Source organism: Haliotis cracherodii, unplaced genomic scaffold, assembly GCF_022045235.1.
Source record: "Haliotis cracherodii isolate W230 unplaced genomic scaffold, xgHalCrac1.p SCAF_13, whole genome shotgun sequence".
Taxonomy (NCBI): domain Eukaryota; kingdom Metazoa; phylum Mollusca; class Gastropoda; order Lepetellida; family Haliotidae; genus Haliotis; species Haliotis cracherodii.
In genome coordinates, this window is record NW_027266268.1 from 22,143,749 (window position 1) to 22,166,766 (window position 23,018).

Genomic DNA, 23,018 nt, shown 5'->3' on the forward strand with positions numbered 1-23,018 from the left:
CCTGCATTACTATGACAACACATATACACCTGGTTACCATGACAGCATACATATACACCTGCATTACTATGACGACACCTATACACCTGGGTTACCATGACAGCATACATATACACCTGCATTACTATGACAACACATATACACCTGGGTTACCATGACAGCATACATATACACCTGCATTACTATGACGACACCTATACACCTGGGTTACCATGACAGCATACATATACACCTGCATTACTATGACAACACATATACACCTGGGTTACCATGACAGCATACATATACACCTTCATTACTATGACTACACCTATACACCTGGGTTACCATGACAGCATACATATACACCTGCATTACTATGACGACACATATACACCTGGTTACCATGACAGCATACATATACACCTGGGTTACCATGACAGCATACATATACACCTGCATTACTATGACTACACATATACACCTGGTTACCATGACAGCATACATATACACCTGCATTACTATGACAACACATATACACCTGGGTTACCATGACAGCATACATATACACCTTCATTACTATGACTACACCTATACACCTGGGTTACCATGACAGCATACATATACACCTGCATTACTATGACGACACATATACACCTGGTTACCATGACAGCATACATATACACCTGCATTACTATGACAACACATATACACCTGGGTTACCATGACAGCATACATATACACCTGCATTACTATGACAACACATATACACCTGGGTTACCATGACAGCATACATATACACCTTCATTACTATGACTACACCTATACACCTGGGTTACCATGACAGCATACATATACACCTGCATTACTATGACGACACATATACACCTGGTTACCATGACAGCATACATATACACCTGCATTACTATGACAACACCTATACACCTGGGTTACCATGACAGCATACATATACACCTGCATTACTATGACAACACATATACACCTGGTTACCATGACAGCATACATATACACCTGCATTACTATGACGACACCTATACACCTGGGTTACCATGACAGCATACATATACACCTGCATTACTATGACAACACATATACACCTGGGTTACCATGACAGCATACATATACACCTGCATTACTATGACTACACCTATACACCTGGGTTACCATGACAGCATACATATATACCTGCATTACTATGACAACACATATACACCTGGGTTACCATGAAAGCATACATATACACCTGCATTACTATGACAACACATATACACCTGGTTACCATGACAGCATACATATACACCTGCATTACTATGACGACACCTATACACCTGGGTTACCATGACAGCATACATATACACCTGCATTACTATGACAACACATATACACCTGGGTTACCATGACAGCATACATATACACCTTCATTACTATGACTACACCTATACACCTGGGTTACCATGACAGCATACATATACACCTGCATTACTATGACGACACATATACACCTGGTTACCATGACAGCATACATATACACCTGCATTACTATGACAACACATATACACCTGGGTTACCATGACAGCATACATATACACCTGCATTACTATGACTACACATATACACCTGGTTACCATGACAGCATACATATACACCTGCATTACTATGACAACACATATACACCTGGGTTACCATGACAGCATACATATACACCTTCATTACTATGACTACACCTATACACCTGGGTTACCATGACAGCATACATATACACCTGCATTACTATGACTACACCTATACACCTGGGTTACCATGACAGCATACATATACACCTGCATTACTATGACGACACATATACACCTGGTTACCATGACAGCATACATATACACCTGGGTTACCATGACAGCATACATATACACCTGCATTACTATGACTACACATATACACCTGGTTACCATGACAGCATACATATACACCTGCATTACTATGACAACACATATACACCTGGGTTACCATGACAGCATACATATACACCTTCATTACTATGACTACACCTATACACCTGGGTTACCATGACAGCATACATATACACCTGCATTACTATGACTACACCTATACACCTGGGTTACCATGACAGCATACATATACACCTGCATTACTATGACAACACATATACACCTGGGTTACCATGACAGCATACATATACACCTGCATTACTATGACTACACATATACACCTGGTTACCATGACAGCATACATATACACCTGCATTACTATGACAACACATATACACCTGGGTTACCATGACAGCATACATATACACCTTCATTACTATGACTACACCTATACACCTGGGTTACCATGACAGCATACATATACACCTGCATTACTATGACGACACATATACACCTGGTTACCATGACAGCATACATATACACCTGCATTACTATGACAACACATATACACCTGGGTTACCATGACAGCATACATATACACCTGCATTACTATGACTACACATATACACCTGGTTACCATGACAGCATACATATACACCTGCATTACTATGACAACACATATACACCTGGGTTACCATGACAGCATACATATACACCTGCATTACAATGACGACACATATACACCTGGATGACTATGATGACAGACTGCCTCCGTGGTCTAGTGGTAGAGCGTCCGTCTGGAGAGCGGAAGTCTGGGGTTCGATCCTCAGCCGTGATATACCAAAAGACCTTAAAAAGGTACTTGTTGTTACCCTGTCTGGCGGTCAGCATTAAGGGGCTAAAACAAGGACTGATCAGCTCGAAGTCAGTATACTGTGTCTTAGTGGGGTATTCATGTTAAACTGTGGCATGGTATCTCAGTGTGCTTGCACTATAAATCGGCATCAGTCCGGACTAGTACAAGCAGCCATGCACACACACACACGTGCATGCACGTCGCTATGTTAGTGCAATAATCTTGGACGCAACGTTAAACCCCATTTCACCTCGCTGTGATGACACATTTACACCCTGGGTTGTCATGACAGCATATACAAATACCAGGTTAGAATTGGTTTTCCGCAACCCATGCTTGTCGTACAAGATGACTATGCTTTTGAGAGGCAACAAATATATATATTTATCCATAGAAAAACCACTGTAAAGTTCTAACTCTCAGGCACAATACGAGTTGAAAGCGCTAGCCAATTAAAACTGTATCAATTTTACGGATTTTACGGTAGGGACTTGCACAGTACACGACAGAGTTACCTCCCGTGTACTGCTAGACCTGGGGTCTCTTTTCAGACCTAGGCCCCCACGTACAGGAACTCGTTATTGGTCAGTAACCCCCTATATATAAGCAGAGAATTCCTGTGACCTAGGCCTAGAAGTTCCAACTTGTATGAACGTAGGATATAACACTGTATATTTTGCATAGATTCTACGGTAGGATTTGCATAACCACGATAGAGCAGACAGCAGCGCGGCGATTCGGGTGTACCTTTGAGACGTCATGACTATCAGCTGATCATGGCAACAGTGGCGGAGAGACGGGAGGCAGCTGTTGTGGGTGCACTTGTTGCTGATGCAGCCAGTGAGTATTTTTATAGCATACCGACATTGGAGCACGTCCTACTTCCTGAACGGGGAAGTGGACACGGTAGCCCAGATCGTCACACGATCACCTGGAGTGACCGTGACCGCCACACAGTCACAGTCACAGTCACGGTCCGTTCCGGAAGAGAAGACGCTTGCTCACGTCAGAGACCAAAAAATAAATCTTTATTACAGTTTCTGTTCACGTGCATTGACTGTCAAATCTCCACTGTTTGGATCTTTATTCTTTGCCAATTTTAACCCATGTACCGCCTTTTTGGCCAGTCAAAAAATATACCGTATTCTTCCAAAGAAATGTTTCTCGTGACTTTTGTAAAAAGATGGGAAATTGTATTTTTTCATTTTATTTTGTAATAGACTTATTGCAAATCAGGCAATCAGTTATTTCATTATCTTTGTGCCATTTCTGAAATATTACATGTAGAATATACCTAAAACATTGATTTCTGTGATACTATGAGAACATTTGATTATTTCAGTCTATGAAAGAAGTTTGAGTACATTTCTGGTGTAAAACAGAGTCAAAACAGTATGCGAAAATAGATGTTTCACGTTGGCTAAACACTGCTAAACATCATGGTCGATGTGATCATGCGCACAGCTTCAGTTAGACAAATTACCATTTTTATTATATCTGCACGCAGTTATTTTAATCAAAATATATTATTAAATGTTTTTTTCTCATCAATTTGTTGTCTGCAGCCTGATGTGAACCAATATTCCCAACATTCGATCTGCACATAATTACCCATAACACTAGCCTACATCAGTTTGTATTTGAATATATGTTTTTTTTTGTGATGTACACAAGTTATGCAATTTTTGGAAAAATAGCTAAATCAGGTTTCAGAATTGTATTTTGGGGAAGAAATGACAGACAATTACTATAATGCAATGACAAAAGTAAATGTTTTTCAACGTTTTGTTAAATTCCTGGAAGTCACTTGACACCACCCACATGGCTTTTCTAAAGTTGTATTTGAGCAAGGTGCTTACATGGTGTTTTTTATTATTTCCTAACATGAGTTTTGTTAAATCATTTTCGGATAAATATTTCTCACTTCAAATGAAACCAGCAAAAGTAAAATGAAATGCTATCATGTGCACACTAAAAATGGGTTGGCAATAACTGTTCCTCAGTGATAACTGTGTTGTATAATGGATTCAGGAAATGTAGAACAAGGGTTTTAATACACAGAGCACATGGCATCCATGCAGGCAGACATATTGGAACTCCCCACCTTTCTTACTCCCTAACTGAAGAGTACATTTTATAACATAAGTTGTCCTGAGTTATCTCCCTTAGACCATACCATGAACACATAAAGCCATCCGGAGTTATCTCCCATAGACCACTACATTGAGTGTACATAAAGACATAACAAACTGGTTGCTAGCAAATAGCCTAAACATGCTAAACTTTAATCTAATGTACAACATGATCTCTTTTGCCTTTGCTGCAAAATTGTAGCTAGGCCAAGAACTATGTATGGGTAATGTTCTCTAATTTACACTCTGACGCAGCTTGTGAAGGCTAGTGTGAAATCAACATCAAACTTGGGTAGAATGTTATAAAGGCGTGATTCAAAGCCATACATGTATCAACTCATGAAGATCCGGGTTTGAATAGGTCTTCAGCAACCCATGTTTGTCGTAAGAGGCAACTGAGGGGATCGGGTGGTCACGCTCACTGACTTAGTTGATGCATGTCATTGTATCCCAGTTGCGTAGATCAATGCTCATGGTGTTAATCACTGGATTGTCTGGTCCGGACTTTATTACGTAAAGACTGCCATTGATGGCTGGAATATTGCAGCGTTACACAAAGAAACAAAATACATGTATCACTTACTCACTGGTCTATCAATCGCTCTATCACTCGATCACTCTATCACCTACTGATTCTATACCCCTTATGCACTCACTCACAATCACTCTATCGCTCACTCACTCATTCATTCTATCACACTAATGACAAATTTGCAATACAAATCCTACAGCTGGAACAAGTAACATGTATTTATCCAAGATTCCTAACTAAGCTCTCTAGTCAGGAAACTGGGGAAAAGTAATTTTTCTTCAAGTTTTTAATTCTTAAACACTGTTAAATTGGGAATCATTTTACATTTCACTGAATGCAGTAATATTAAGCAGCTGTGTGGTCACTGGAGCAGAAACTTTTCTCGCGGAATAAGGAGAGCAGAGCAGACTCAGGGATTATCGGCTATTGTTTGTAACCAAAGATTCAGAGCAGGTGATGTTCTGTCCCTTTAAATCGGGGCAGTCGGGTAGCCTAGTGGTTAAAGCATTCGTTCGTCACGCCGAAGACCCAGGTTCGATTCCAGACATGGGTACAATGTGTGAAGCCCATTTCTGGTGTCCCCCGGCTGTGATATTGCTGGAATATTGCTAAAAGCAGCGTACTCCCTTTAAATCCTCATCCTCTTTATTGGTCCAGTTGTTGGTATCTTTCAGTGAAGTACAAGTCAACCAACAGGATCGGGTGGTCAAGCCCGCTGGCTTGGTTGATGCATGTCATCGTATCCCAATTGCGTAGATCGATGCTCATGATGTCAATCACTGGATTGACTGATCCGTTAAACAACAGCTAGACTAGACTGTCTGCAAACAGGTCACTCTGTATTGTTGCTGACTCAGCATTAAACTTACTTTCTTACTCACTGACTCAACGTTCTATATTTCAGTTCAGCCCCTGCACTGGATATACAATGAAGAGAAGCTTACTGACCTCATCAAGGACAGAGACGACATAGAATTCTGGACACCGTCCGCCAACCCTTTCTATTGTCTGGAAACTGGACTCAACAGTTGCTATGGTGACCAGTCCTTCGTCATATTGAAATCATTGGTGCAGAGCCAAGGTAATTGATATATACGTCAGTTTTATGTCACATGATTTCATAATGTGACAAATATGAACATCGTCATTACTCATAGGTCATGCTTGGAATATTCTGATGAAGCAACAAAGGTTTGTTTGCCAGTATGCGACCAGCTTAAAGAAAAAACTACACAACTCTAATAGTAACCATGTTCCTGACAAGACATTGAGGAAATCAATGCATTTTGACATTTGATTACCTTATAGAACTGTGTAATTATCATTATGAATATATCAGCAGCATTACTAGCAACTTTAAGATGAGTTTATCGTTGAACAAAAGACTGACCCAATGTTTGAAATAACTGCCTGCCCACCTGCACGTGGCTGGTAACTTTTCTGTCGGGCTGCATGAAATTTTCCTCCACCTGCCCGACTGTCTGGCAGATAATTTTAAGACTACCTGCATATGAATTCAGTTATATCATAACTCCTTCGTAGATTCTCCAGTAATTGTTTGCATTATTTCAATTGAATCAAGATGTGATTTATCTCTTATTTTTTGTGTTTTTTCAATATTCATTATGTCTGAATGCGGGCAGGTAACGTTGAAGTTGGGCAGGCAACACTTATGGGTCACCTGCCTGCCTGTCTTGTTGGTTTTAGGATTATTTCAAACACTCGACTGACCTCCATGTGAAGTAGAATTTGATGTATGAAAAACTCAAATTTGTCACATACTCCTCAGTTCTGAAATGCCAGATTTGGCCAAACCAGTGTAATATTATTTTTGACTCTCTAGTACTAAAGGTCATAGTGACCTTGTGGCATTGCACATTGTCTGTCCTCCTTCCATTAATACCGTATTCGACGTAATAAGCGCCAAGGGCGCTCTCAAAATTAGAAATAGTGGGCTAGAATGTTATTTTGATGAAAAAAACAGAGTTGAAAGATAAATTCCGTGGTTTATGCTGACAGCCTGTACGACAGATATATTTTTCCAGAATTTAATTGCCCATAAGTAATTGTGCATATAACACACGAGTGCGTATTATACATGAATACATAAGTCTTGTGTGCATTGATCAATCGGAAGGGGTGCTAATTGGGATTGTTCACTAGCCAATATCTTAGCAAATGTCGCCGTGGGCGTTTATTAGAACGGGGCGCTTATTACGTCGAATACGGTATGAGAGAGATGATCCTGAAACTTTAAGAGAATGTCAAGCACAATAATGGAACTCAAGATATATTGTCAAGTAAAAAAATAAAAATACAATTGGGTAACATGGTAAAAGACTTTAAGAATAACAAGAATCTCTGGAGGATTGATATGATGTGTAGCAACACATTCAGATTCAGATTTGTTTATGGCAGTAAGAAAAGAACAAAGAAGATAATACTGAAATAAAAACTTTGAAAATATTTTGTAAATGAATCAGTTTTGAAGGTGAGCTTCAGTCCCTCTGGTTTCATGTGACAAAATTAGTGATTAAATACAGAATTATTATTTGTTATTAATTGTCCGTTGAATTAAACAATTTAAATTGAAACAATTCATAATTCATCATATTATGAATACGTAACAACTTGTAATATGTGTGTAAAAAGTCGTACTAAAATACGCTATTTGCAGGGGGCGTGGCCTTAATGCAAATGTCCGATTGGGATTTTAAATTTTCCGGACCCCTGTCAGAATACATCTGAAACAATTAAATATTTCTCACTCAAGTGAAATTTAACTTGAGCTGAAACTACATTTGGTCTGTGTGAATGTATGTTTCTCAGCGCAAGGTTAGAAAATACACAGTAAATAGAACACTTGTCTTTTCTAGTCTAGGTACATGTTTATCTCATGTCTTGACATTAAAAGGAGACAATTTTGTGTTATTTGACAAGGGCCAGATATTGTCTATTTGTTTGCCACTGTCCCCATCTCACTTGACAGGTGTTGATGTAGAAGACCTGAAGAAGGCCACCTATGACAGATTTGGTCCCAAGTCTGACTATGAGAGTTCTGTCAATGCCGCCTACGCTGGGACGAAGGAGAAGAAGCGTGAGTCAAGCAGTGTTTTCCATGATTGAACACAAATGATTTTGCCCCCTCTCCCAAGCTTGAAAAAGTTTTCTTCAGCCAATCAAATGTCATCATTCTAAAATGATTATTCTTTACTGTCTTGATTCAGAAAGTTGTAATTTTGCTAAAAAACACAAATATTTCTCCGAAGGTACTCCTTTTTGGATGAAGGCTTGCCATGGTGCTCAGAAACGACAACAATATAACGGCACTACCGTATTTATTTACATTTGGATCAGTTGGTTTTTTTACCTTTTTCTATACACTGAAATCAAATATGATGGTCTGAATTCTTTGCTAACTCGTACAGAGAATCTAAATACATCAACACTGATTGGCTGATTATAAAGTTCTCCTGAGGTGCCATTAGATCATAACGCCAAGAGGTCTCATATTGGAGTGTCAGAACTGATTTTATCTGACACAGCAGCATGTGATACTTTCGTCGGACTAATTATTTCAAATCATCTGTTATCCTCTCAAGTGAAGTAATAGTATGAGTAATGAAATTAATCTACTCATGAACATTTTACAGACCCTACCATTGCAGTCATGTGTAGCACCAATGATCACTAGGATATGGTCCATTTTGCACACGATCAAACAAGAAACATTGTCGTTCATGTGGTGTAATCTGAGCTTTCATTGGTCAGAGCAGCCACAAGCTTCCCTCTCACTGGAAGCAGACCCTACTTGATTTGTTGGTTGAAAATAACATCTCATAGCTACCGCTTATATATATATATATGGGGGGGGGGTATATATTGTTAGGTACGGCATGTATTCGTGGGTGATGGAGAACTGTGTACATCCCCATGAAGTAGGGCTGAAAGGATACATAGATCACGATTTGATACATATCTTATAAATACTCGTATATACGTCAAATCACATGGATACTTCTTGGATGCCTGCTCTGAAATATTTAAAGTCCATGAAATATTTCAGAGCAGGTTCAAAAGGAATAGCTAGCTGCAGTGGCTATTTTTATAAGCGAACTTGAAACACTAATTACGGCACATATTGCAATGTTTGACTGACACAAACCCCGGGGGGTCGGTCATAAGACAAGTAGTAAGTAATGTATTTTGGCAAGTGTATTGTCTTGTATCAATACAGAAAGAAATGTATCGCTTATCGTATCTTCGCATGAAAACTCATGACGCACTGGTGCATCAATGTATCGTTTCACCCCTACAATGAAGCTTTGATGATGGCCATTGCATGCATGTTGTTGTATGTATTCTTCAGTAGTTCTGTGTTATGGTATTTATCATGTTGACAGTGACGTCTGCAGACCTTCCGCTAAAAGGACCATGGCGCCATGCCAGTATCAAACACTTCTTGAAGAACTTTGAGAACAAAATGGAAGAGACAGGTATTGTCATGATTGTCCAATATAATGCAAAGTACAGAAAGAATGTCTGCTCACACTATGCATTTCTTCCTTCTTCTTTTGATCCTATGTGGAAACGTGCTTGAACTGAGTTTCCAGCTTCTACCAACAATTCACCCAAACACATTCCTGCATCCCCATGGTAACCTATGTCTACCTAAGAAATCATCGAAGCTGGGTGTCCCCTCCTCTGTTGCTTTCAAACCGCCTTCAGATTCCGTCTTGCCTGCTCTCTCAGTAGCTGCCGACGGGGTGTTTGATAGCTTTCTGACTGACGTTGTTGTTATGGTCCAGGATCAAGAACTGTCCGTCCCTGTAGCATCCCTGTCTCAACATCTGAACCGCAAGGTGACTTGGATGGTGCCTTTCACAGTTGATCGACCCCTTGAGCGCTCCTAGACCGTCAGCTACTAGTTGACTCTCTTCTCCCGCTCCTTCACGCTCTGTTCAAGTTGATGTTGATCACTCCTCTTCAAATAACACGTTCACCCTCTATTGAAGATCGATGGAGCAAGGATCGGTTTTGTGCTTCATCCAAGAGTCGCTGTTCCTGGAAAAGTCGCTCTCACAGTCGTTGCTCTTATCAACAGAACAGAGATTGACTCTCTGAGGATTGACTCACTTGTAAGGATTTTGACACTTCTTCGTAGGTTTCGCTCCCTGTCCTCCATTTATACAGATCACTGCCGTCAACGAGATTGCTCTGACTCCTGCGATTATCATCATATATTGGATGTACACGCTTGGGATCCCTATCAATACAGCGACTATACACACCATCCCCGTGGCTGGGAGAACTACCCTTCACACATGGATTTGTATCCTCCTTGGCATGGTTTATCCTTATGCTTCATCCTATCCTGACTTCCGCTCCCGCTAGGAATACTACTCACTGGAATCAACATATGGATCACCATTGCCTTGAAAAGCCTGGACGTCCCTCTCTTCTCGTTCATCTTCATTGGCTATTCATGTGGATCAACGCTCTCCGAGTCGCTCCCAATAGTCCTCTCCACTTTCAGTTCAGCTGCCTCCTACCTCATCTGTACCGACCTCTTTGGTGACGCTCCTTTCATCCACATGTCCTCTCCCTACCTCATCTGACCATCAGACCAAGCTCAACTTGAAATCACTCCTGCAGGCAGTGACCTCTGCCCATACGACTTGTTCTGGACTATTGATACTACTTTGGATTCTTTGACTTCCTCACACCCTCCCGCACAGACAGTTCCTGTTCCTCCAGTTGTAGATCCTGTACGAACTGGTAGTGATGTGACCCTGAATCAAAGCAGATCCTGCCTCTATTCTTCATTGTAAACCTATAGAAAGTGTGTTCTGTGTTATGATTGGCTAATTTGGGTCACATGACCAAATGTCAAAGGGTGAAAATATGATTTGCATTCCCTGAAGCAAGCAATAGACTTTCAATATCGATAACAATAGGTTGACAATATCTATAAATACTGTGTGTGTGTCTATTTCTGGGATTTTATCGAGTATTTGCATCTTGGAAATTTTCATTGGAGCCCCTCAAGCTAACGCTTTCGGGTCTCAAGATGATTTCCAAGATGCAAATACTCGATAAAATCGATTTGATTGTGGATAAGTTACTGCACAAACGCTGTACTCATTCGGTCCTACATGTTGTTGGACCAGTCACCTCTTTTCCAGCCACCTCCTTGGGATCTCAACGTCGTCTTCCGTCATTTGACTTCTGCAGAATATGAACCGCTTGCTGACAAGCCTTTTGAGTTGATCACCTTCAAGACCATTTTCCTCATGGCCCTTGCGAACATGGTCCAGTTCAAGAGACTACAGAATGGGAAGTTTTTTTCTGGGACTACGATGGAATTTATCGCGTAAAAAACAGCTTCTAGGCCAACCAGATCATTTGTTTACCTTCCCATCTCTGGCGTTGATCCTAAGCCCTGCTGACCATGAGGATATCTCTTTATGTCTGGTTCGAGCTCTTTGGATCTACCTTGAAGCTGCGCGAACACTTTGTCGCTTTCGGAAGAGACTCGTCATTCCACTCTCCATGGCGGCCACAACTGTAGGTTCCAATCATGCATGTTGCTGTGCAAGGGATTATAGTGTGTGACCCATTCTTTTGTGTGGTAACCATGGTGATGCTGGGATGTGTTCGGGTGCATTGTTTTCTAGAAGCTAGAAAGTTTGTTCAAGCATGTTTCCACATCGGATCAAAAGAAGAAGGAAGAAATGCATAGTAGAGAAAGGATAAGTATTATATAAATAGGATAGGTATTATAAATATACAATTTATTGTAAAATTTACAAGTATATATTTCTTGCAAATAATCACAAATAAGCATACCGTTAAATCAGAAAATTTTATTATGTGATCATATGTCAATATTAGAGTTGAATAGGGGTATTTTGGAAATATTTCCAGCTTATATGTAAGGCAAGATACATAGACATGTAAAATATGTCTATGTGTAAGCTGAATTAGGCTTTACATGTTTGAAGTTAGATAAGGACATGGAAAGATTTTCAGGCTGTGTTCGATCCTAAAAACAGCCCTTCATTGGACTTATCGGGGGAATCACCAAATTTTTTTTTCTGCCTCCCAGGTTCGGAGACTGATGAGCAAATTGACTGTGTGTTACGGATGGTGCCTGTGGTGGCGCTGTACGCAGGACGGCCAGAGATGCTAGATCGCGTTGAGAACGTTCTGCGTGTTACCCAAAACTTTGACACTGCTGTGTCAATCGGGCTTGCCGCTGCGAGGTGACTTGAAGGCTTGTTCGTTTATAGTTGTCCTATTTTCAGTCAAAATATAATTATGTATGTAAATGATATATGTGTACATTATCGTCACGATATGGCTGAAATATTGCCAATGTGATGTTATGTTTTAACTCGCTCACTCACTCTCTGTATATTTTAATTTATACAACTCCACTTTTGATGCATTTATCTTTCCATGATATACAAAACTGATTCTCATACTATTTCAAATATTTATTTATATATAGAATGACATTTGTGATTATCCCTGTCAAAGGTGGAGTAGTATCTTGAGATCAAAACAGGTCCAGATTTTGTTGGGGAAACGGGGCCACAGGGGGTCCAGTCGTCTTAGGCGCAGCTATGAAGAGTTGCGTCCCTTGGGCACGCCAGAAACCTATGACTGTGGGTTCGAATCCTGGTTCACCCGCCGATTATGTTTCTAGGTTTGTCCGCATCATACATGTACTCGTGGGTTTCACCAGATGGTAAACATCTGAGACCTGCAACACGTCAGGCTTTCCTACCACATTAAGCTGACACGCTGCAAAAAACTGGAATACAGCGTTAAACCCAAAGATACGGGTTTGATTACCCCCATTTCTGGTGTCCCCAACCATGATATTCCTGGAACATTGCTAATAGCGGTGTAAAACCATACTCACTCACTCACTGTCCACGTATATATATATATTTATTATCCCCCGCCACGAAGTGGAAGGGGGATATAGGAATGGGTGCCGTCCGGTCGTCACATTTCGTTTCCGGAGCAGATATTTCTTCACCAAACTTGGCACATAGATAGATCTAGTGGTGAACTGTGCCTTTTGATAGTTTGGGATTTTAAAAAAAAGTTATTTTTTGAGTTTCCATGGCAACGACTTTGATTTAGATTGAAAATTGAGGTAGTCCTCGTTTCCTGAGCAGATCTTGAAAAACGTACCATATTTCTTCACCATATTTTGCACATTGATAGGTCTAGTGGTGAACTGCTGCCTTTGGATAGTTTTGGATTTTTTTTAAAAGTTATTTTTCGCGTTTCCATGGTAACGACTTTGATTTAGACTGAAAATGGAGGTAGTCCTCGTTTCCGGAGCAGATCTTGAAAAACGTACCATATTTCTTTACAAAAAGGCCCAGTGAACATAGTTCACAGGGGCTAATGCATTGCACACACCCGACATGTCATATTGGCGGGGGATGTGAGTATTTCATGCTTGTTTTATATATATTTATTCATGAAATATGATATATGGTTTTAGAATCCTTGAGTACTACATTCTCCATGGGCCGAGTCCAAGTGTTGTTGACCAGGTGATCAGCCAGTTGGAGGACCCCCACAGACAAGCCCCCCAGGACCTGGACCGGGCGGTTATCAGTTTCCTCAAAGAGGTCAAGGCCTGTACAGACAAGCCCCACCACACAGTTGTCACCGAGAAATTCAGGAAAGACTGACGTGAGTTTTACAATTTGCTCTAGGGTCTATCAGGCTCATAACCACTGGTTCTAGATTATCAGGATACATGACCACCGGTTCTAGATTATCAGTGCACATGACCACTGGTTCTAGATTATCAGGACACATGACCACCGGTTCTAGATTATCAGTGCACATTATCCCTGGTTCTAGATTATCAGGACACATGACCACCGGTTCTAGATTATCAGTGCACATTATCCCTGGTTCTAGATTATCAGGACACATGACCACCGGTTCTAGATTATCAGTGCACATTATCCCTGGTTCTAGATTATCAGGACACATGACCACCGGTTCTAGATTATCAGTGCACATTATCCCTGGTTCTAGATTATCAGGACACATGACCACTGGTTCTAGATTATCAGTGCACATTATCCCTGGTTCTAGATTATCAGGACACATGACCACCGGTTCTAGATTATCAGTGCACATGACCACTGGTTCTAGATTATCAGGACACATGACCACCGGTTCTAGATTATCAGTGCACATTATCCCTGGTTCTAGATTATCAGGACACATGACCACCGGTTCTAGATTATCAGTGCACATTATCCCTGGTTCTAGATTATCAGGACACATGACCACCGGTTCTAGATTATCAGTGCACATTATCCCTGGTTCTAGATTATCAGGACACATGACCACTGGTTCTAGATTATCAGTGCACATTATCCCTGGTTCTAGATTATCAGGACACATGACCACCGGTTCTAGATTATCAGTGCACATGACCACTGGTTTTAGATTATCAGGACACATGACCACCGGTTCTAGATTATCAGTGCACATTATCCCTGGTTCTAGATTATCAGGACACATGACCACTGGTTCTAGATTATCAGTGCACATTATCCCTGGTTCTAGATTATCAGGACACATGACCACTGGTTCTAGATTATCAGTGCACATTATCCCTGGTTCTAGATTATCAGTGCACATGACCACTGGTTCTAGATTATCAGTGCACATTATCCCTGGTTCTAGATTATCAGGACACATGACCACCGGTTCAAGATTATTGGGGGACATGACCACTGGTTCTTGATTATGAGGTTGAAAATCAGCTAGGAGATTCCTGGTTTGAAATAGGTCCCAAGCAACCTATACTTGTTGTTTTAAGGCAACTTAAAGAATCAGTTGGTCCAGCTCTGATACATGGTTCATTACGTTTCAAATAAATAAAATAAAATAAATCAGATCCTATTTGTTACCACTGGTTAAAACTGGCAGGACATTTATGACCTATAGTCAGGTGACACAATGTAACTAACCGCAGCGCAAACCAGTACCCTCTCATCTCACATTAGAAAAGTTGAATCATTAAATAAACACAAGGACCTAGTGTACATCGATGTTCAATGATAGATTGCATCATGTGACATGACCCTGTTTCCAGATTTGCCAGGGGCCCTCCAGTCGGCCCTGCACGGCGTGTTGACGGGTACCGATTACGTCGGCGCTGTCCACGCCACCATGAGAGTAGGAGGCTGCAATGCTTCACGTGGAGGATTCATTGCGGCGTGTTTTGCAGCACAGGTGAATAGTTGTGAATGTGGCTTTCTTTACCTTCAATTTTTTTACTCTTCGGGAATTTTGCTTTGTAGGTTTCAAAATTAATATTTTTCTCAATGCTTATTTTGAAAATCATGGCATTCAACTTGGCACAATTCATTTTGCAATATGTCTGATCAGTGATAAAAAGAACAACTTTGATCAAGATTTCTCTCTTTGGGTAGAGAGTTACATTACTTTACTTGGCCTTGATAGACGACTAGTGACTTTATTGGGATATGAAGGTACACTTGGTATCACAAGATACCTTAATGTGCCTACCTACCTAACTTGAAGAGGCGTGGTCTGTTTGAGACAGTTTAATTTTTTTAATCTGAAATCAGTTTAGCATTTTTCTTAATTTTTGTTTCACCCAGAATGGACTGAGCAGCATCCCAGATTCTTGGAAATCAAGGACCAAGAAATACGAAGAAATTGGGAGTCTTGCTAAAGAGCTGGTTGCCATCTTGCCTTCATAATTAAACAGAACATCACCATAGCAACCAGGGAAGCTTGCTTCAACAAGAAGCCAAAACTGAAGATTTTATTTCACACATGTATATTTCTTGAGTTCACAGAAGTACCATTTTGATGTATTTGTGACAAATGGGATAGTTTCTGAATTTCTAATCTTTTATTTATCTGTTGATAAAGGAAAGACAATAACAATGAAAAAGATCAGAGGATATATCAGCTTTTGGAACAAAATATTTACGTCATTTTTAAAATGGTGTGTTTGTTATTACGTTCTTGGTTTTATGCAAAGTTAATAACGATATGCAAGTTGTATTCTTCAGCAGTTTGATAAAAAAATTGTGTTACTTCTTTACACAATGTGCTCAAGTCTCTTTAGTACACCAGATGCATTTGATCAATTATTTAAATTATTAAAATATTAACTTTGATTTTTGTTGTGACACCCAGTTATTTTTCTATTCCTTCAAAGATGCTATCTCATTAAAATCAGATCTTAGCGCTCACTACCGCTACACCAAAGCTATGTGTAGCAGTAGCCTGCACTAAGATCTGATCTTAGTAAGATTATCAAAGATTGAGCAGCAAGGCAAATTAAAATAGGATTTAAATTGGGCTGGGACGAGTCTGAATTCACTACCCGGGTACCCACCACACTATTACCCGACCCTACCCGGGTACCCACTGTAGGCCTCAAGAGATAGGTACAAAATGTCCGATTGGGCATTTTGTTACCTTAGCACTGGCAAAACGTATTTAGACATATTAAACAATCTGGTCATGCATACACTGAAGTCGACTCAAGTTATATATTGATTCAACGATATAAAGGGTCAGAAGGAATGCAAACATTTGTGACTTGTAGTGTAACCAGAGAGTTCTAGATACTTTTTTGTCATTAAACAATATATCACGTGACTAACCACGGGTCCGTGTAGTCCTGTGGGTACCCGAGTCCTACTCAATACCCACACGACCCGGGTACCCGAGTTACCCGTCCCAGCCCTAGATTTAAATGTTATTTTCAAGTTGTGTCTTGTGTCTTATGCTTCTGGTAGGGAAAATCTGTGAACAGAAAAATAGAAAATTGTGGCTGACAATAGACCCCACTGTCGCACATATTATCCCAGTGGAGCATGTGACGGGAGGGTGCCTATTGCCACCCTGCGTCAGTCTGTGTATGAAGGATCAGCTGTACTTCCATTGGAACAACTGACCCTGATGTGAGTCAGATGTGATGCTTGGTTACAACTGACACCCTCGGTCACATCATCCCCAAATGTTGCTAATCAAGATTTGTTTATATATTGTGTTTTGTTTGTGCGTGTTAAAAATCATGATTTGTATGTGGAGACACTCACAGATGCTGTATGTGATAGTCTTGTTACTTTAGGCTAAAAGATATACTAGTCATGGTTCACAGGCACCGCCCGCATCATCATAAAGTTCGCCACACGATTCGTTTAGATATTCCAAGTCCAACGCTGGTCAAATACTGTTTTCCAGTACTCTTCTCATCAAGAAATACGTTTATGTAGGGAGGCCCTTTCTCTGGTTGATTGTACACAATTGTTCACAACTGTTTATGTGGTTAGATACTATAGTTTGAACAACCAAAACAAAAAAGTAGACCGCCCGCCCACACTATATTTTCGAAAATCATTGCCTGAGAACCAATTCTTTTATTTTTTAAGCCTTACAGGGAACTGATTTGACAAAATGAGTTGCCAATATAACTCCCTGTGTATTGTGCTTACTGAAATCTTGAATAGGACCAACATTGACATATTGACACCATATCATGGTTTATATACACTTTAGGCCAGTCTCTGTTATTTACCAGCTTTGGATGGTTTTATTCTTCAACTGTGATATTTAACTGCTTTAATTCAATAATAATGAACTTGTTTTCATCACTATAGAGAGGTAATATTGCCAATGTGATGCAATATTCAACTCATTCACTGTTTGAGTGTGTGAGTATGGTTTTATGCTCCTTTTAGCAATATTGCAGCAATATCACGGCCAGGGATACCAGAAATGGGTTTCACATATTGCACCCATGTAGGGAATCAAACCAAGGCCTTCGGCTTGACAAGCAAATGCTTTAACCACGAGGCTTCCCCACTCACTGTTTGAACCAGTGGATGGACCGAAAGCGCCTGTTGGCCTCCAAGAGAATTGATTAAAGTAAATATTGTATGTATTGAAATTATGAAAATAATCAAGTGTATGATATAATGTTTTTCGGAACATATAGCAATGTAAAAATGCATTATTTGCTGGTCCACTAGCTACATCAAGATCAAGTGGAAGGTTTTGTATTTGCTATTTTGTGAATTTGATATGACTTTTATTGGAAAATGATTATGAAAGCAATGTAGTAATTGTTAAAGTCAAATGTTTTTTAATGTTTTGCAACAGATAGTATTTTACAGTGAAATCACCAAGGGAGGTAACTCTAGTGTGGTTTGTGACTGAAACTAGTCCTTTATAGTCAGTTAACTCTCTTGCCTCAGGAAGATGGTCATATATCTGTTAAAAACTTCTCTAACTTTTTGTGTGTGACTCCATCTGTGGTAATAAAACAACTAGTCATCTGAGGTTCTTTTAGCATTCTTTTTTGAACTATTAATATGGACCTCTAATAAGGGAGGTCAGGTGAGGTGAAATGGGGTTTATCGTTGTGTCCAAGATTATTGCACTTATATAGCGACATGCATGCGTGTGTGCGTGCGTGCATGCGTGCATGCGAGTGTGACTGCTTGTAATAGTCCAGTTTAATGCCGATTTTATAGTGCTAGCCCACTGAGATACCATGCCGCAGTTTCACATTAATACCGCACTCAGACAGAGTATACGACTCCGACCCTTTTATATTTAGCCCCTTAATGTGGAGCGCCAGGTGGGGGTACCATCTTTTAATGTCTTTTGGTGTGACGGGGCTGGGGATTGAACCCCAACCTTCTGCTCTCTGGGCAGACGCTGTACCACTGGACCACGGAGGTGGTAAGGGAGGAAAGCCCAAAGTTATGAGTGAGTGAGTGTGGTTTTATGCTGCTTTTAGCAATGTTCCAGCAATATCACGGCGGGGGACACCAGAAATGGGCTTCACACATTGCACCCATGTCAGGAATCGAACCCGGGTCTTTGGCGTGACGAGCGAAGGCTTTGACCACTAGGCTACCTGACCGCCCCCCAAAGTTATGAAAGTCCTAAGCATGTACTACTTAGATGTTACCAATGAGCACAGCTATGGCGCAGACGATACAGGAAACACAATCAAGATGAACTGGAATTTGAACCCAAGTTCATGTTTCTGGCATAAGGATCGCAGTTCTGCACAGTGATTTACATTGACTTAGACAACTGTGCCACCTCCCCCAATAGAGTATTGACTCTAGGGTTCTACCCAGAAGAAACCTCCTGTTACATGATACATTATTATTATAATGTATATTAAGTGGATTGTGTTCAAGTTACCGAGGTTTCACTGCATATCAGTTTACCCAAATAGGTGGACCCGAGAAGATTCCGGGGTAGAATAGGTCGTCAGCAACCCATGCTTGCCGTGAAAAGGTCTGAAAAATAATTGAGTCTGGACCAGACAATCCAGTGATTGACATCACGAGCATCGATCCACACAATTGGGATCGATGACATGCATCAACCAAGTCAGCGAGCCTGATCACCCGATCCCGTTAGTCATCTCTTACGACAAGCATAGGCCCCACAGACACCTATGATCATGGGTTGGAATCCTGAGACCTGGCTCAATTCAGGTATGGATCCCACATGCTGACACACCGTGATACAACTAAATTTTATTCAAAGTGGCGTTGAAGCAAACTCACTCTGGGTGACACCGTCCGTAATGTCTGGACAAGATGAACCCGTGGTTGATAGGAAGATCAACTTTTCACTCTGTTAAGGTGAGATTAGGTGAAATGGGGTTTCATGTTGCATCAAAGATTATTGCACATATATATGTGCATGCATGTGTGCGTTTGTGGCTGCTTGTTTGTTTGTTTGTTGTGTAACGCCACACTCAGCAATATTCCAGCTATATGACGTCAGTCTGTAACTAATCGAGTCTGAACCATATAATCCATTGATACACATCATGAGCATGATCCATGATTGGGATAAGATGACATGCATCAACCATGTCAGCGAGTCTGATCACCCGATCCTGTTAGTCGCCTCTTACGACAAGCATGTCACCTTTCACGGTAAGCATGGGTTGCTGAACACTTATTCTACCCCGGATGTGGCTGCTTGTGCTAGTCAGGACTGATGTTGATTTATAGTGCTAGCCCACTGAGATACCATACTCCACACAGACACAGTATACTGACTCTGAGCCGACCAGTCCTTACTTTAGCACCTTAATGCCAAGCGCCAGACAGGGTAACAACAAGTACCATCTTTTGGTATGATGTGGCCGGGGATCAAACCCCGGACTTTCTGCTCTCCAGGTGGACACTCTACCACTAGACTATGGAGGTGGTCACACTCTGTTTAGGGTGTAATGATGCACAACCAGCTAGGTCAAGCTGAAACCCCTGAACCCCATTGATAACCTCAGTGTACTTTCCGCCTATTCTGGGCCCACTTGCACAAAGCGATCTCAGCGTTAAGATGATCGTAACTCCCATACTTTGACATATGATCGTCTTAGTGCTAAGATCACTTTGTGCAAGTTGGCCAAGCTGTACCGGAATCTCATCAGAGATGATTTTCTTAAACTTCCCTAAGCATAAACGTAACCATCCTTAGTCATGTTAATTATCAAGTGTAGAATATTTCATATCTTCATTCTATTAAAAGAAATACCATGGAACCATTCGCCACCATAGCTTCATTTCATTTCCCTCCCCTTCATCTTGAACTCAGCACAGAATTTCTCTCTCTCATGAGAGTGATTTTATCGGATTGCTATTATCAAAATTGTGCCATTCCAATCAAGCTCAAAATGAAGCTATGGTAGCATTTGGGTCAATACGGGGTCAATGTCAGACTAGTGAGGATTAACCTTTGAACCCAAAGTAGTTCTATCCTTTACTCTGCAACCCATGCTTGCCGTGAAAGGCAACTATGCCTGTCGTAAGAGGCGACTAACAGGATCAGGTGGTCAGGCTTGCTGACTTGGTTGATGCATGTCATCGTATCCCAATTGCGTGGATCAATGCTCATGATGTCAATCACTGGATTGTCTGGTCCAGACTCGATTATTTACAGACTGCCGTCATATAGCTGGAATATTACTGAGTGCAGCGTTCAACAACAAACAAACAAAACTATAACCACAATAAATCTATGTGAAAGTATGGACTAAGATCACTTTCTGGAATAGGACTCGAAGGAAAACATAAAAACATACAAGAATCAATACATATATAAATGATTTAATAACAAAATGACAGTCAAAAGAACTGCCAATTGATGACACAGTAAGAAATCTTGACACAAGTTGACGGAAGTGGAACAGTGATGTGATTAATAATATAAACTGCACGTAACATCAGCTGTCCACAGGCAGACCATCCAAGGGGCAATTCATAGAGGAGTTCTTCAACCACATGTCTATACAACTGTCATGGAACACATGATCACAGGGTAAAAACTTCCTGGTCTGTCCCATTTCATAAGGATCCATACACACAGCACAAATCTCACCCGCACTTTCTTCACCAACAGTATCCGTTTTGAAAGACCCAAGGATATCTTCTGCCACAGTTTTAGGTGCCACCGACTCGTCCAATCGCAGAAGAGTTTCATAATCTTCTGGAGACAGTTCTCGGTGTTGTAGAGAAATGAGCAGAGATATCAAATCGTGTGGGAGGTCATCTGGCACAGCGTCATTATGTAAAGCATGGCTTAGATTCTGCACAGGGGCAGACCTGCTCCTATTATTGTTAGTATCGGTATACTGTCGAGAATTATCAGGTTTACTTTTCCTTGGAGGCATTGGATAATGGAGATGTGCTCTATAGGGGTCCAATTCCATAGTTTTCATCACTCTGTGATGGACATAAAGTTTCTTTCTTCCATCATTATTCAAAATATTCTTACAGTATTTGTCTTTCACCTGTTTGTGAGCTTTTCTTACTTTTCTGTCTCTGTCGTCACGCAAATACTTATTTTGTAACCTTTTTCCTTCGTATTTCTGTAAATGTTCAAATGGCGTGATTTTCTCCTCCATAGCCAAATACTCTTGATCAATTTCTTCAAGGAGGCTGTGCACTTCCTGATCATTGATTTGAGAAGCTTTTGAAGGCCTGGGAAGAAGAGACATGTTGAATCCGAGGTCAGACAATTCCATTTTACTCCATTTCTTCTTCTTCTTTTTCTTCTCCTTCTTTGAATCTTTAGTTTCAATCTCACTGACAACGCTTTTCTGAAACTCAATAACTACTTCGTTTTTTTCCACCAGTCTCAGTTTTCTGTTTGCTTTCTTCTCTTTGAGTGAAAGTTTCCTGAGAGGCATCTCAGGTGGTTGGCAGAAGATGTCCTCAAACCTGATTTCATCAACAGGAGAAGTATTCTCGGAACGGTCAGACGAACTTTCAGAAGGCATTGACACGGATCTTCTAAAATGGCTGAATGGCACATTTCTCTCGAAACTGTTCGAAGTTCTAGGCCAGTCTACACTGCCTTCCGCAAATGACAGCATCCTAAAACTTAATGTACGGTGCCTTTGAACAACCTTTGTTCTAGCGGAATGTATTTTCGGACCTTGGCGTCCGCCAAGAGGCGTGAAAATGACCAAAAATCAAAACTGTTCGCTCGCTTATATGCAAAGCTTGCACAACACCCCAGCAACTTGTTTAGGTTCT

General features: G+C 40.7%; 2 protein-coding genes across 2 annotated transcripts; one reads left to right on the forward strand and one right to left on the reverse strand.

Moving 5' to 3' along the window:
• Nucleotides 1–3,277: 3,277 nt before the first annotated feature.
• Nucleotides 3,278–15,640, forward strand: LOC139459059 (crystallin J1A-like). The gene is made up of 7 exons (XM_071240501.1): nt 3,278–3,579; nt 6,308–6,484; nt 8,393–8,500; nt 9,807–9,899; nt 12,512–12,668; nt 13,931–14,124; nt 15,551–15,640. Exons 1-6 carry the CDS (start codon nt 3,516–3,518, stop codon nt 14,121–14,123), a joined length of 792 nt encoding a protein of 263 aa, XP_071096602.1. The 5' UTR covers nt 3,278–3,515; the 3' UTR covers nt 14,124; nt 15,551–15,640.
• A 5,992-nt stretch (nt 15,641–21,632) lies between these two features.
• Nucleotides 21,633–22,993, reverse strand: LOC139459060 (uncharacterized). The gene has a single exon (XM_071240502.1). The coding sequence runs from the start codon at nt 22,853–22,855 to the stop codon at nt 21,704–21,706; it is 1,152 nt and encodes a 383-aa protein (XP_071096603.1). The 5' UTR covers nt 22,856–22,993; the 3' UTR covers nt 21,633–21,703.
• Between the last annotated feature and the right edge of the window lie 25 nt (nt 22,994–23,018).

Excerpts from the sequence above, each read along its gene's own strand:
- LOC139459059 (XM_071240501.1), top strand. The coding sequence starts at position 3,516 with ATGGCAACAGTGGCGGAGAGACGGGAGGCAGCTGTTGTGGGTGCACTT. Across the intron at positions 6,485-8,392 it reads ATCATTGGTGCAGAGCCAAG|GTGTTGATGTAGAAGACCTG; the intron begins GTAATTGATATA and ends CTCACTTGACAG. Across the intron at positions 9,900-12,511 it reads GAACAAAATGGAAGAGACAG|GTTCGGAGACTGATGAGCAA; the intron begins GTATTGTCATGA and ends TCTGCCTCCCAG.
- LOC139459060 (XM_071240502.1), bottom strand. The coding sequence starts at position 22,855 with ATGCTGTCATTTGCGGAAGGCAGTGTAGACTGGCCTAGAACTTCGAAC.